The sequence below is a fragment of the Oryzias latipes genome, chromosome 4 (genome assembly GCF_053564925.1).
Source record: "Oryzias latipes strain Hd-rR chromosome 4, Olatipes_Hd-rR_3.1".
Lineage (NCBI taxonomy): Eukaryota > Metazoa > Chordata > Actinopteri > Beloniformes > Adrianichthyidae > Oryzias > Oryzias latipes.
Genome location: NC_136240.1, coordinates 22,148,933 through 22,165,710, shown reverse-complemented (window position 1 = coordinate 22,165,710; position 16,778 = coordinate 22,148,933). Strand labels below are relative to the sequence as shown.

At 41.4% G+C, this 16,778-nt stretch overlaps 1 protein-coding gene across 5 annotated transcripts in view; it reads left to right on the top strand.

Annotated features, from left to right (window-relative positions):
* LOC144991910 (complement factor H-like) overlaps positions 1 to 16,778 on the top strand; it is a 245,652-nt gene that overhangs the window by 6,405 nt on the left and 222,469 nt on the right. For all 5 annotated transcript variants that reach the window (XM_078946123.1, XM_078946122.1, XM_078946119.1 and 2 more), the window contains exons 5-8: positions 6,170 to 6,343; positions 7,096 to 7,278; positions 7,396 to 7,590; positions 7,669 to 7,848. In XM_078946123.1, the coding sequence (XP_078802249.1) occupies positions 6,170 to 6,343; positions 7,096 to 7,278; positions 7,396 to 7,590; positions 7,669 to 7,848 (732 nt within the window). The remainder of the gene's footprint in view (positions 1 to 6,169; positions 6,344 to 7,095; positions 7,279 to 7,395; positions 7,591 to 7,668; positions 7,849 to 16,778) is intronic.

Genomic DNA, 16,778 nt, shown 5'->3' with positions numbered 1-16,778 from the left:
CCAAAATCTGCAATTTCCCCATTTTCGCGTTTTTACACAATATGAAAAAATGAACTTTTTTTTCAGGGATTTTCACAAAATTTCACTCACATGTTGCTAGAGCGAGGCCACAACTACCTCTGGAGTTTCGTCGACCTTTGACTTCGGGAAAAGGCCGCCTTCTTGAATTTTCTATAAAAAAACACCTTTACCGCTGGATTCAATCGTAAACTTGTCATTGGAATTTTCAGCGATTGTCTCGAAACTTTTTCCGGCATCAATGGCAAGCTACTCTGGAAGAAATGTTGCAATCAGAAGTTGTAGATTTTGAACGGCGTCCGCGTGGCGAGCTCGCAAAGTCGCGCACTGCTATTCCTCATTCCTTATTATGGCCCGCAGCAGCAGTCACTGACTGCAAAGACCATATTGTTTTCGCAGTTGGAACGACGACTTCGCCGCCTTTCAGCGAGAATGTGACCCCCGCCGCATGCTCGAAAAGTCACCAAAACGTGCACACACCTGGGATAAATTGCAAATGAATTTTGGAATTAGAAGTTATAGATTTTAAACGGTGTGCGCATGGCAAACTAGCAAAGTGGCGCACTGTTGTAACTCCCATGCTTTTCATTGGAATACAGAGAAAATTGAATGCATGCATCCATAGCAGGAACTGAACACAATTAAAAACACTGGATATGGACATGTAAGGAATGTGGGCGTGGTTAGCATGACACCACTGTTGCTAAGGACAACAAAAAGTTTACTTTTGCCGATTCGTCTGAAACTAACATCGATCTGTTCGTCATCAAAAGGCGACCAATACACAGAATGGTTGCTATGGAGATAAAATCAACAGAAAAGCCGCTATTTTGAAAAAATGTTTTTTTTTTTATCAACTTATGACATGTAGCTCTCATCAATGGAGCAATGTGTTTTTCTGAGTCAGTTGATGATGCTGATCGCTATGCTAGCACTTTTAGCCATATAAGCATAGCTAGCATAGTTAGCATAATTATCATCTAGAGGAATGTGTTTTTCTGAGTCAGTTGATAGTGCTGATCGCTGTGCTAGCAATTTTAGCCACATTAGCATAGCTAGCATAGTTAGCATAATAAGCATGTTGAGGAATGTGTTTTTCTGAGTCAGTTGATGATGCTGATCGCTATGCTAGCAATTTTAGCCACATTAGCATAGCTAGCGTTGTTAGCATAATTAGCATTTTAGATAATGTGTTTTTTTGAGTCAGTTGATAGTGCTGATCGCTGTGCTAGCAATTTTAGCCACATTAGCATAGCTAGCATAGTTAGCATAATAAGCATGTTGAGGAATGTGTTTTTCTGAGTCAGTTGATGATGCTGATCGCTATGCTAGCAATTTTAGCCACATTAGCATAGCTAGCGTTGTTAGCATAATTAGCATTTTAGATAATGTGTTTTTTTGAGTCAGTTGATGATGCTGATCGCAATACTATCACTTTTAGCACGTTAGCATTGTTAGCAAAATTAGCAAACGCAGCCTTGACTACCTTTTAATTTGTGGGCGGTGAGAGCGGCGGTGGTGCGTAGAGTTGGGCGTGGAAGGCGGGTTGCGTCTGTGGGCCATACAACGCCGCTTGCGGCTTTAATATTCTTCTTCTTCTTGCTAACGGCGTCTTTGAGCTCAAATTTGACCCCCGCCACATACCCGATAACTCACCAAAATTGGCACACACCTCGGATAAATATAAAATTAATTTTCGGCAAAGAGAACGTCACCCCCCCGAAGTCGATGACATCACAGCGTGCGTTCCTGTAAAAAAAATGAATGGGCCGAAAATCGCTTATGGGGCCAAAAAAAAAAATTTCGAAATACAGTTACCGAACCAAAACACGGGTATTGGAGATATCCCAAAGAAGTTTTGAAATCGTTATGGGATGGCCACACGACTTACGGCTTGGTGGCCATTTTGTGGCGAACACAGAGAAATGGCGATTTTCGTGTTTTTTGACAATATGGGAAAACGACACTTTTGTTTGAGCGATTTTCACGAAATTGCACACACATGGCACCAGCTTGATTCTACAACTACCAGAGAAGTTTCGTTGACCTTTGACCTTGGGAAGGGGTGGCTTACTAAAGGTACTAAAGCACCTTTAGGAACGGATACAAACGAAAACTCGTCCTAGGGATTTTTATCGATCTTTTTGAAACTTCTCGGGCATCAATGGCAAGCTACTGTGGACAAAATGTTGGAATTAGAAGTTGTAGAATTTGAAACGCGTGCACATGGCAAATTCGCAACTGTCGCCATTTTAGCTAGCTCGCACATATTTTATCGGAATGACTTGAAACTGAAATATGCGATTCCCTGACCCACACTGAACAAAACGATGTCACATACGACAAAATCGATAAAGGAATGTGGCCGTGGTAAACAAAAAACAATCGCAAAAAAAGGTGCTGACTCGGCAAAAAAACAATGGGGAAATTGCACATAATCATCAATGTGAACGGAAGGTTTCAAATCGCGGAGATTAGCCCCGCCCACCGCCACCCGAGTAATTGGATTAAACGGGAGAAAATTTAAAATGATTATGAAAAAAATACAAAGTACAGTGGGACAAATAGTGACTCAGGTGTATTTCACTGCTCTTCAGACTGAGCCGCTGCATCCTGACTCCGCTCTGCAGTGTTTTCTTCTTTTGAAGCCCGCGGTGCAGCTGTGTTTGATCGGGAGAAGAACATGGTGATTTACAGTTGTTGTCGCTCTTTTTCTATGGGTTTTAGAGAAACTCGAAATTGCAAGATGATTTGCACGTACGTGTTGTAAATTTGGCAAGCTGTTTTCCAAAGGTGTACATATTAAACTGCAACATTATTGACGCACAGGTAGAGAAGAAGTGGAGTGACTTTTTAGCCAATCAGAATGCAGAACACAATGCACGATGCAAATCCGTGAAGTAGCGAAACCGTGAAAAGTAAACCGCATTATAGCGAGGGATCACTGTACAGTGAAAATTGAATGCATGCATTCATGCCTGAAACAGAATACATTGAAAAACACTGAATATGTATATATAAGGAATGTGGGCGTGGTTAGCATTAAACCACTGTTGCTAAGGACAACAAAAAGTTTACTTTTACCGATTTGTCCGAAACTGACGTCAATCTGTTCGTCCTCCCGAGGGGACCAAAACATAAAATGGTTGCTATGGCGATAAAATCAACAGAAAAGCCGCCATTTTGGGAAAAGTGGGTTTTTTATCAACTTAGCTCTCACCAATGGAGGAATGTGTTTTACTGAGTCGATTGATGATGCTTATCGCTATGCTAGCACTTTTAGCTATGTTAGCATAACTAGCATAGTTAGCATAATTAGCATCTTGAAGAATGTGTTTTTCTGAGTCAGTTGATGATGCTGATCGCTATGCTAGCACTTTTAGCCACATTAGCATAGCTAGCGTTGTTAGCATAATTAGCATTTTAGATAATGTGTTTTTTTGAGTCAGTTGATGATGCTGATCGCTATGCTAGCACCTTTAACCACATTAGCATAGCTAGCATAGTTAGCATAATTAGCATTTTAGGTAATGTGTTTTTCTGAGTCAGTTGATGATGCTGATCGCTATGCTAGCACTTTAAGCCAAATCAGCATAGCTAGCATAGTTAGCATAATTAGCAAATGCTGTTTTGTCTAGCCTTTATCAAAAGTGGGCAGTGAGGGCAGTGAGGGAGGCGGTGGTGCGTAGAGTTGGGCGTGGAAGGCGGGTTGCGTCTGCGGGCCATACAACGCCGCTTGCGGCTTTAATTCTAATTGAAATTCCAATTTATGTTTTTGTGAAGTAAATCCATTACACAGTTAATACAGAACTATAGTTGTTGTGCATTTATTACTTTTTTTATGTACTCATTTCATACATATTTATGCCTACAAGTAATTCTTCAAATGGATCTGAATAATTATATACAGTGGTCCCTCGCTATTTTCACTGTTTTGTGTAATTTTTCTTGTATTTTTTTTGTTTGTGTATTTTTTGTTTTTACAGTGCACTATGTTCCGGGTCCTGATTGGCTGTTGACCTCCTCTAGCTGTTTTTTGTACAGGATGGGTTCAGCTTTCAAATTTAGCATACCTATTTGATTGAGAGCAGGGGCCTCATTTATAAACGTTGCGTACGCACAAAAGAAGGCGTACGCCACTCTCTACGCAATAGTTGAGATTTATAAAAAGCAAACTTGACGGGAAAATGTGCTGTCCTTCACGCAAGCTCTGACCCAGGCGTACGTACAAAAACGGGTGAAATGAGAAATGGCGACACTGTCGGCAGATGGAAGAAACACGTGAAAGTGAAAATGACAATACTGCCTCTCATAAATAACATGAAGACTTCACAAAGCAAGTCTTACAATTACAGCCTACACGAACACCCGTTTGATCGATCAACAGTGAAACAAACAAAAAAAGATCAAACGAAAATTACAACACAACAACAAATGAACACATATTCGGAAAAAGAAAAGTGAAATATGATCTGCAATATTGGCATGTTGTGCAATTCATCCTCATAAATAATATAGTTAACAGAACGAAATGTTGTTTCTCTTTCGGCTTTTCCCATCAGGGGTCGCCACAGCGAACGTGTCGCACGGTAAACTTGGCAATGTGTTTTACGCCGGATGCCCTTGCTGACGCAACCCTCTCAAAGCAACCGGGCTTGGGACCGGCACAGAAGTAGAGAAGGGAACAGGGAGCAGCCCGGATTCGAACCCTGGTTTCACGGACGGAAGGCGCCGCAAACCAGCACGAGCTAAACCGGAGTTAACAGAACGAAATAATGTACAAAACTGATATTCTCGTTAGTGTGTCCGTCTGGCGGAGCAGATATAGGTGCGGGCGTGCGGACGGACGGACAGATGTACTAATTGTCCACTGGGGAAAGTTGTCTTCATATTAAAACATTTATTCATAAGCTACAGAATTATGGTATTCATGCATATGCCTTTAGTTTGTTTTATTTTTGATAAAACAATGTATGGCGTATGTCTCAACCATTCAGAAAGCAACAAGAAATTACATTTGCGCGGAACAATTTCCCATTTCCACGTGGATTATTACCGACATCTGTAGCTTGTCAGATGCAATTAAATGGAGGGAAATAAAATGCCCCATAACAATGCGTAATGACGCACAATGGCTGATCTTGCGCTCTTAGAAGATGTGGCAAATGGAAGAATTCGGAGTGAACGCATCTTTAGACAGCAAGAAGACTTGCTGACAAGCGAGGACGAATGGCTTATGAGGCGGTTCCGACTCCCTCGAGCCGTCCTTTTGGACCTCTGCGGAATTTTGGGCCCGGCGATACAGAGGAGCACTCGGAGGAACCTCGCGGAGGAACCTCGGGTGTCACCCAGTGCATGCATCTGCCCCCCCCCCCCCCCCCCCGATGGAGCGCTGTAGCCTCACAACCTCGGACCGTGGCTGAGGTTGTGAGGCGTCTGCCACCGTTTGCCGCTCACGTGCCTTTTTGGCATTAGTAATGCCCACACTGTGTCCTCCAAACAACATTTTTCTCCTCTTTTCCACCTCGCCAACGATAACTTCTACGATACTGTACGTTTTTTTGATTTCCTCTCGGTGTTTGCCATGGTTTCGCAATCAATGAATATTCATTTGTGGGCGTTTCACGGATTAGTTATGGGCAACTATGGGCGTGTCATGAAGACGCAAAAGCTGCATTTAGAATCGGTTGTGTTTATAAATCCGAATATTTCTGTGCGTACGCACGTCCTATGTTTCAAAAAAGGAAATTTCCCCATCGTGGGACGAATAAAGGAATATCTTATCTTATCTTTATCCGTACGCCACTTCTGACGCAAATCCTACGCAAAGTTTTATAAATGAGGCCCCAGATCTTTTTTGTCATTGTGTGATACAGCATTTATTTTTCTACAACTGTTAGAACTTTGAGAGTTTAAACAAGAAAGAAAGAGTGAAAATGTTGATGTCTATCTGAGAAAAGTGTGTAGTGAGGGGTTTTACAGCCTTGAAACATCTTTAATCCTACTTTACAGATTTCACCTATTATAGGTTATTTTTTAGAATAGATTCATTTTTTAATCTATGTTTTCCCCGTTTTTATATTAAATGGTAGAAGGAAATTTTAAAATTTATGTCACATCTGTAAATAAATGTCTCATTTCTATCCTCTAGGAACAACATGCAGTCGACCTGATTTTGAACACGGTGAACAAATAACTTCAGGAGAGAGGACTTCTTACAGCAATGGAGATAGACTCACATATGAATGCGTTTATCCAAATGATAGAATCTCTGTTACTATAACTTGTGATCGAGGTTCTTGGAGTGGAATTAAAAGCTGTTTGGGTAAGAATACACAACATGTGTTTAACCTTTAAGTTGTGTGCTTTGTAAAACAACATTTTTTTATCCTTGACTGCCCTCTTGTTCTTTAATGTTAAGCTAAAACAATTCTATGAGAGTTTTTTGTGATATTTTATTTTAACTGTACTGATTATTGACTAACATCTAAACTAGTAATAGGTAGCATTTTAAAAAATTCCCTGAATGCCAAGGTACAGTAATGCTGTTACAGCAAAGAATCAAGTCATCTCTGCAAATAATTTTGACATATTTATGGTGAAATTAAAAAAAAGAAAAAAACTTACAAATTACATTTTTGATATACCTCTGTTCTACTAAAAAGTAACTAAAAACAACAATAAGTTAACTAAGTAACCGAATACAAAGACAAAATATAAAAAAGGATAGCTGAAGAAAACTAATGTGCTCTGGTCAAGAAACAATCATTATTGAAAAATGGACTGGTGCCTTTAAAAACTGTATATCTTTAAATCCCAACTGTATATTGTTGTTGTAAGACAGACTAGGTCTGCCTTACAAAATAGTGGGACGTTAAAGGTAATTGAATATAAATTATATTGTAATACTGTAAGATATTTTGTGAACACATGTTACAATAGTTGATTTTGTTTTTATAACTTGCTGCTATTAATGCAATATCTGCTCATGCTTAAATTAAAATGTTCGGATTTTGATGCGGCTTCTGCTGCATTAAAAAAGAAAAGAAAATTAATGCTGGTGTGTCCTTTCTCCAGAGGTGACATGTGACCCGCCTCAGATTGCTCACGGCCGTGTTACTGATCGTCCTAAAGTGTACAAAGAAGACGAATATCTGACTTTTGTTTGTGACGACAACTACAAACCTGCTGATGAAAGACGTTCAAGGTGCTTTAAAGTTGGGTCTGAAGCAGTGTGGAGCCCCACACCTCAATGTTTACGTAAGTGTAAACTTATTTATCAAATTTGAGATTTGTAACTAAGTTCTGTCTATTTTCAACAATCTAACAAATAATCTGCTCTGTTTTTTGTTTTTATTTGTTATTTATGAAATCCAGTTATACAATGTAAAGTGAATTTGCCACCAATCCAGGGAACAACATTTAACCGTTATGACAGAAACATGTTCTCACCTGGTGACACGTTAACAGTCACATGTGAGGGGGATCGCTGGATTGTAGACATGAAAACAACCAGAACAGCTGTTACCTGCAAGGATAATGGAGAATGGGACATCAGACCGGAATGCAAAGGTGAAGAAAAAAGGAAATTATTGAACTTCAAACAACAGAAAAAGAAGTTTACCTGATTATGGCATTATCTTATTCTAGATGTTAGATGTCATGAAGACCGGCGAGACCGATATCTGTATTCCTTTGATCCTCAATGGGAAGCAGGAAAACCAAGTGGCCGCGCAACTTATTCTTGCAGACGTGGCTATGAGAAACCACGTGGTGTTACTCATGCTATATGTACCAGAGATGGATGGATGCCTGAGCGACTATGTGAAGGTATTGTGACAGCCACGATGTTACTTTTAAGTAGCCGTTTTCAGAGAAATTTGCCTTTACTAATGTAAAAAAAGAGTAAAATAAAATAGCACTATAATAAAATATAATATAATAGGACTCTTTATTTAATGAAAAATGAAACAAGTTTATAAACGTAGAAGATCACAAAGCAAATGCTGTTGGTTTTAGACATTTGTATGTTGCAACAGTATTTAAGGAGCTTGTTTCTTGCTGACATTGCTATGTTTACAAATTTCAGTCAATCATAAGTCTAACTATGAGCAACAATGAATGACGTCTGACTGACAGAACCATTTTCTTATGGTTCAGTTACTGCAGTCATAATGGCAAGTTTCTCAAAATAGACTGACAGTAAAAAGTAATCCCAAGTTTTACCACTGTGCCACCATGTAGAGTTTTAATAATGAATAACGTAAAATAAAAGAAAAATCTATATAAATAATTAACTAGTTTCATTACATTGTAACACCTTTATTCATGCAGCACTGTAACACAAAAGTCAAACAAAGAGCTGTAATTTTAACAGCATGACATTTTGTTGTCTAAATAGGTAAAGGCAACATGGTTTATGGGTGCTGATTGATTATTCAGATTACATGATGTTTTTACACAATATTCAGGCAAACAATATTAACAATCCTCCCAAACACAGATGGCAACATAAAGACATAAAACCTTACTGGAGAAAGAAATTTTGAGTTTCAACAACCTAATGAAGTTTTAGGAAGACACATTCAGTAACCCCAGGCAGAAAGGTCACAGTCAGGACTTGAACCAGTGCCTTCTTGCTAAGTGTTCCATATAACCACCATGCAGCTTTATTTTAATTTAATTTCCAAGTTATGTTTTTCTGAAGTAAATCCATTACACAGTTAATGCAGAACTATAGTTAATGTGCATTTATTACCTTTTTTATATGCCCATTTTGTACATTTTATGCTTACTAGTAATTTTTCAAATGCGTCTGGATAATTATATACAGTGGTCCCTCGCACTGTTTCATGTAATGTTTCATTCTTTATTTTTTTTTGTTTATTTTTTGCTTTGTTTGGTTTTTTTACAGTGCACTATGTTCCGGGTCCTGATTGTCTGTTGACCACCTCTATGCTGTTTTTTGTACAGAATGAGTTCAGCTTTCAAATTTTGCATAAATATTTGATTACGAGCAGATCTTTTTATTTTTTTTGTCATTGTGTGATACAGGAATTATTTTTCTACGACTGTTGGAACTTTGAGAGTTTAAACAAGAAAGAAAGAGAGAAAATGTTGATGTCTTTCTGACAAAAGTTTGTAGTGAGGGGTTTTACAGCCTTGAAACATCTGTAATCGTACTTCACAGACTTCACTTATCTTAGGTTATTTTTAGAACATTACTCCCCCGATAAACCAGGGACACCTGTAATTGAGGGTTTCCTATGACGTCATTTCCGGGTGAGCTATTCCCAGTGCTAGTCGTGTGTGACTGCTGTCCTCTTGTTTGGCATTAGCCTGACTACTATTGCTTACTCTAAGGGTTATCTGGGTTAATATTCACATCTAGTACCTTTTATTAGCGAATTCACCACTGTAAAACCGCTTGCTGTTCACTTTCTTATATTGCTAAATAGACCACTTCTCTTTACCTAAACACCGCTAGCCTTAGCTTAAAACCTAGCATGGCCACCACTCCTTCCGCCTCTCCTCCTCTCTCCTGCCCCATGTGCCATATGTTTAGTGATGACCCTGCCTCCTTTAGTGAAGATAGCGGTAGGTGTGTTAAGTGTAGTCTTGTGTTAGACTTGGAGGCCAGGCTGGAGCAGTTAGAAGCGCGGCTCCTCACAGTGGAAGCTAAGCCGGCTAGCCAGGTCGTTACTCGTAGCGCGGGCCGCGGTACCAGGGCTAACTTAGTTAGCACCCCAGCGCCCTCCCAACAGCCGGGAGACAGTCAGGGGTTTGTACCGGTTGGGAGGAAACATAGTGCTAAACGCAAAAACTTAGAGCACCCGAGACTCCACGTTAGTAATAGGTTCTCTCCCCTCAGCGAAACACCCGCTGAACACTCAACTCTTGTTATAGGCTCTTCTGAAGTTAGAAACGTGGAGCTCCCAGCGGCTACGGTCAGGTGTTATCCGGGGGCCAGAGTTGGTGAAATCGAGGGGAACCTTAGGATGTTAGCTCAGAGTAAGTCCAGGTTCCGTCGAGTCGTGATTCACGCAGGCGGTTATGATGCCCGACGGAGACAGTCAGAGGTGGTTAAGTTAAACGTAACTTCGGTGTGTAAACTGGCTAAGATGATGTCCGACACTGTAATTTTCTCTGGTCCCCTGCCGAACTTAGTCAATGATGAAATGTACAGCCGCTTTTCATCATTTAACCGCTGGCTTTCTAGATGGTGCCCAGAAAACGGCGTTGGTTTTGTGGATAACTGGAGCGCGTTTTGGGGGAAGCCCGGTCTCATTCGGAGAGACGGCGTCCATCCCACCTGGGACGGTGCCGCTCTTCTTTCTAGAAACATTTCTGCTAGCCTTAGTCTGTTAACCTGACAATCCAGAGACGAGACCCGGGCACAGAGCAGCAGTGTAAAACGCTCCTCTGAGCCTCCCTTAGGGTTAGTGCCGGTGCAAAACCCATGAGGGGAAAGTCAAGCAGGTTCAAGCGTTAGCTTATGTGCTGAAAGACAAATGAAAGGAGCGCGTCTTAGAAACCTTAAAGTGACAGACGGCAGTTCTCACAAGCAGAATTATGATGTAATTAAATGCGGTTTATTAAACATTCGATCCATTTCCTCCAAGTCCCTCTTAGTCAATGAGTTAATCATTGATAACAACCTTAGTCTTTTAGCCTTAACAGAAACCTGGCTCCAACAGGATGACTATGTTAGATTGAATGAAGCGACCCCCCCCCCCCCCCCCACTTATGCTAACTATCAGAAATCCAGGATTTCAGGGAAAGGAGGTGGTTTGGCAGTAATATCACAGTCTAGCTTACTTCTCAGCCCTAAAGTTAAAAATGCTTATAATTCATTTGAAAACATCATATTGTCTTTAAGTCACCCAAACAGGAAAACTCCAAAACCTGTTTTACTCATAATTATTTATCGCCCCCCCCGGCCCATATTCAGAATTTTTAACTGAGTTTTCCGACTTCCTATCGACTATTGTCTTAGATTCTGATCAAATTATAATTTTAGGGGATTTTAATATTCATGTTGATGACCCCAGTGATTGCCTAGGAAAGGCTTTTGCAGCTTTATTAGATGATGTTGGTTTCACCCAAAGTGTGAATGAACCCACTCACTGTCACAAGCACACCCAGCCAGCTGAGTGTCCTTCCTCTTAGCCCCATCATTTCTGATCACTTTATGATTACCTTCCAGTTTACACTGGAACATCCTTCTGCCCCAGTGAATAAGAAACAGCTTAGAAGAACCTTAACTGACCGTTCTGTGTCTGAGTTTAAACACACAGTTCAGCCAGTACTTAGTGATATTCTGAGAAAATACTCTGAGACCAGCTCCCATAGTATCAGTCCTAGTATAAATGACCACTTTGTTAATGATGCCTTACAAGCCCTCAGGAGTACACTCGATGTTGTTGCCCCCTTGAAACCTAAGTTCGTCAGACAAAACCGAGTAGCACCGTGGTTTAACGCTGAAACTCGTTCTCTTAAACAAGAAACCCGTAAGTTGGAAAGAGAATGGCGCCGCTCCGGTTCAGAGCAGTCTCTGGATATCTGGAAACATAGCCTATTAAATTATAAAAAAGCTCTGTGTAGAGCTAGAAGCCAGTACTATTCAACCTTAATATCAGAGAATGGAAACAATCCAAGATTTCTTTTAAAATCAGTAACTAAAAATGTTTTCAGTCTAGCTTTGAATGTAGAAACTGAGTCGGCCTCTCTTACATGAGCTGGGAGTTTATTCCATAAGACAGGGGCTTGGTGACTAAACGCTCAACCTCCAACCGTACTTTGACTAATTTTAGGAACCACAAGCAGTCCTGCATTTTGCGAGCGAAGTGTTCTCATTGGATGGTAAGGGACTATGAGGTCCTTAATATAGGACGGGGCCATTCCATGTAAGGCCTTATAGGTTAACAGGAGGATCTTGAACTTGATTCTGGAATCAACTGGGAGCCAATGGAGCGAAACTAACACAGGAGTGATGTGATCTCTTCTGCTAGTTCCAGCTAACAATCTAGCTGCTGCGTTCTGAACAAGCTGGAGACTTCTTAAGGAACTCTTAGGACACGCTGCTAACAAGGAGTTACAGTAATCCAGCCTCGACGAAACAAATGCATGGATGAGTTTTTCAGCATCACTCTTAGAAAGTATATTTCTGATCTTAGCAATATTCCGCAGGTGAAAAAAGGCAGTTCTGCACGCCTGAGATATGTGAGCCTTAAATGATAAATCCTGGTCAAGTAAAACCCCAAGGTTTCTAACTGTGGAATTGGGGGCTATACTTATGCCATCCAGGGAGACTATCTGAGCAGACAGAGTATCTCTGAGGTTTTTAGGACCAAGTATAATGACCTCAGTTTTTTCTGGGTTCAAGAGGAGGTAATTAATTGTCATCCAAGTCTTGATGTCTCTGATACAGGCGTTCAGTTTCTCTATCTGGTCATTCTGGTCAGGCTTCATGGATAAATACAACTGCGTATCGTCAGCATAACAATGAAAATTAATGCTGTGTTTCCTGATTATGTTTCCTAGGGGTAGCATATAAAGCGTAAACAGGATGGGTCCCAAGACTGAGCCCTGTGGGACTCCATAGTTGACTCGAGTGCACTGAGAGGAATGGCCATTTACATTAACGAACTGATACCTATCGGACAGATAGGATTTAAACCACTGGAGAGCAGATCCTCTGATCCCTATGTCCTGCTCTAGTCTATGGAGTAAAATACCGTGGTCGATAGTGTCAAAGGCTGCAATGAGGTCCAACAGGACCAGAATAGAAAGTAGTCCCTTTTCTGAGGCCAATAACAAGTCATTAGAGACTCTAACTAGTGCAGTTTCCGTACTGTGGTGAGGTCTAAACCCCGACTGAAAGTCTTCAAAGTGGCTGTTGTCCTGTAGGTGGCAGTAAAGCTGCTTAACTACAACTCTTTCTAGGATTTTAGAAATAAAGGGCAGGTTTGATATCGGTCTATAGTTGGCCAAGATGCTAGGATCCAAACTGGGCTTTTTCAGAAGAGGTTTAACAACTGCATATTTAAAAGACTGTGGCACGTAACCCGTTTCCAGAGAGGCATTTATCATTGTTAATATGGGATCATTAATTAGGGGAAAAGTTTCTTTAAAAAGTCTAGTGGGAATTGGGTCTAACAGACACGTTGAGGATTTGGAGGACGTAATAATTGATGTTATTTCCGCTTGATCCACAGCAGTGAAGCAGTCCAATGTTACAGAGGTTTCTATGGATGCCTCCATTTCTACCGCTTCAGCCTGTTCTGGGCTGATAGTAGGAATAACTTGATTTAACTTATGTCTAATATTTGAGATTTTACTGTCGAAAAATGTAAGAAAATCATCAGAGCTGAGAGAAACAGGAACATGTGGTTCTACTGAGCTCTGACTGCGAGTTAATTTAGCTATAGTGCTAAAAAGAAATCTTGGATTATTTCCATTCTCTGATATTAAGGTTGAATAGTACTGGCTTCTAGCTCTACGCAGAGCTTTTTTATAATGTAATAGGCTATGTTTCCAGATATCCAGAGACTGCTCTGAACCGGAGCGGCGCCATTCTCTTTCCAACTTACGGGTTTCTTGTTTAAGAGAACGAGTTTCAGCGTTAAACCACGGTGCTACTCGGTTTTGTCTGACGAACTTAGGTTTCAAGGGGGCAACAACATCGAGTGTACTCCTGAGGGCTTGTAAGGCATCATTAACAAAGTGGTCATTTATATTAGGACTGATACTATGGGAGCTGGTCTCAGAGTATTTTCTCAGAATATCACTAAGTACTGGCTGAACTGTGTGTTTGAACTCAGACACAAAACGGTCAGTTAAGGTTCTTCTAAGCTGTTTCTTATTCACTGGTGCAGAAGGATGTTCCAGTGTAAGCTGGAAGGTAATCATAAAGTGATCAGAAATGATGGGGTTAAGAGGAAGGACACTCAGCTGGCTGATCTCTATCCCATGGGTTAGAACAAGGTCCAGGGTGTGCTTTTGACAGTGAGTGGGTTCATTCACACTTTGGGTGAAACCAACATCATCTAATAAAGCTGCAAAAGCCTTTCCTAGGCAGTCACATGGGGTCATCAACGTGAATATTAAAATCCCCTAATATTATAGTTTGATCAGAATCTAAGACAATAGTCGATAGGAAGTCGGAAAACTCAGTTAAAAATTCTGAATATGGGCCGGGGGGGCGATAAATAATTATGAGTAAAACAGGTTTTGGAGTTTTCCTGTTTGGGTGACTTAAAGACAATATGATGTTTTCAAATGAATTATAAGCATTTTTAACTTTAGGGCTGAGAAGTAAGCTAGACTGTGATATTACTGCCAAACCACCTCCTTTCCCTGAAATCCTGGATTTCTGATAGTTAGCATAAGTGGGGGGTTGCTTCATTCAATCTAACATAGTCATCCTGTTGGAGCTAGGTTTCTGTTAAGGCTAAAAGACTAAGGTTGTTATCAATGATTAACTCATTGACTAAGAGGGACTTGGAGGAAATGGATCGAATGTTTAATAAACCGCATTTAATTACATCATAATTCTGCTTGTGAGAACTGCTGTCTGTCACTTTAAGGTTTCTAAGACGCGCTCCTTTCATTTGTCTTTCAGCACATAAGCTAAAGCTCGAACCTGCTTGACTTTCCCTGCATGGGTTTTGCACCGGCACTAACCCTAAGGGAGGCTCAGAGGAGCATTTTACACTGCTGCTCTGTGCCCGGGTCTCGTCTCTGGATTGTCAGGTTAACAGACTAAGGCTAGCAGAAATGTTTCTAGAAAGAAGAGCGGCACCATCCGGGGTGGGATGGACGCCGTCTCTCCGCATGAGACCGGGCTTCCCCCAAAACGCGCTCCAGTTATCCACAAAACCAACGCCGTTTTCTGGGCACCATCTAGAAAGCCAGCGGTTAAATGATGAAAAGCGGCTGTACATTTCATCACTGACTAAGTTCGGCAGGGGACCAGAGAAAATTACAGTGTCGGACATCGTCTTAGCCAGTTTACACACCGAAGTTACGTTTAACTTAACCACCTCTGACTGTCTCCGTCGGGCATCATTACCGCCTGCGTGAATCACGACTCGACGGAACCTGGACTTATTCTGAGCTAACATCCTAAGGTTCCCCTCGATGTCACCAACTCTGGCCCCCGGATAACACCTAACTTCAGAAGACCCTTTAACCAGAGTTGAGTGTTCAGCGGGTGTGTCGCCGAGGGGGGAGAACCTATTACTAACGTGGAGTCTCGGGTGCTCTAAGTTTTTGCGTTTAGCACTATGTTTCCTCCCAACCGGTACAAACCCCTGACTGTCTCCCGGCTGTTGGGAGGGCGCTGGGGTGCTAGCTAAGTTAGCCCTGGTAGCGCGGCCCGCGCTACGAGTAACGACCTGGCTAGCCGGCTTAGCTTCCACTGTGCGGAGCCGCGCTTCTAACTGCTCCAGCCTGGCCTCCAAGTCTAACACAAGACTACACTTAACACACCTACCGCTATTTTCACTAAAGGAGGCAGGATCATCACTAAACATATGGCACATGGGGCAGGAGAGAGGAGGAGAGGCGGAAGGAGTGGTGGCCATGCAAGGTTTTAAGCTAAGGCTAGCGGTGTTTAGGTAAAGAGAAGTGGTCTATTTAGCAAAATGAGAAAGTGAACAGCAAGCGGTTTAACAGTGGTGAATTCGTTAATAAAAGGTACTAGATGTGAATATTAACCCAGATAACCCTTAGAGTAAGCAATAGTAGTAAGGCTAATGCCAAACAAGAGGACAGCAGTCACACACGACTAGCACTGGGAATAGCTCACCCGGAAATGACGTCACAGGAAACCGGACAGGCTTATTGTCAGACTAGTTAGTATTCAGAGATTATTTAACTTAATGTTAAGTTGTTTAAATTAAACTTAATAACTATTTCTTTTAAAAGGCTGCTAGAAGTTGAAGCTGGGGTAACTATGGTGCACTGGGGTTCTGTCTTCTTTTCTTTTCTACTTCTACCCTTCCTCTCCTCAATTCCTGATCATAATTTATCATTTAGTTCTCCATGCCTCTGTTTGGTGCAGTGGGATTCATGTATTGTCCCTCTTTTCCTCTCCCCTCCTGGGGAGTAGGAGTGCTTCCAGACTCCAGTTGGCTCATCCGTGCTCCAGTTCCTGACCGTCTACCTCGCCTTTGCTCCACTCCTACACCTGGCTGTGGTTCCTGTCTCTGACTCATCTCTGGCTCGTCTCTGCTCTGTTCCTGACCGAGTACCTCGTCTCTGCTCCTGCTCCTGGCTGTGGTTCCTGTCTCCGGCTCGACTCGCGCCTTTGACTGTCCCCACAACCACGACTGGATGAAGCTCGTCTGCTGGACTTTTATATATGCAGTTGTAGATTTAGATAAGTTAATTCTTCTCTCAGAGTTCTGGTACATCGCCTGTCCGTCCTGGGGGAGGATCCCTCCTTCATGTGGGCACCCCTGAGGTTTCTTTGTTTTTTCCGGAATCCGTTTTTTTTGGGAGTTTTTCCTTACCGCGAAGGGGGGTCTAAGGGCAGGGATGCCAGTATAGCTTAGTCAGTTTGTTAGTTCATTTTAGTATTTTCCTATTGAACTCTTTGTATTCGTGATCCTTTTGAGTTCATGTTTTACTTCGAAGCCCATCGAGACGACTGTTGTTGTGATTTTGGGCTATACAAATAAAATTGAATTGAATTGAATTGAGTTTTTATTATTATTTTTATAGGAGACCAACCCACAAAAAACTTCATTTTTGAA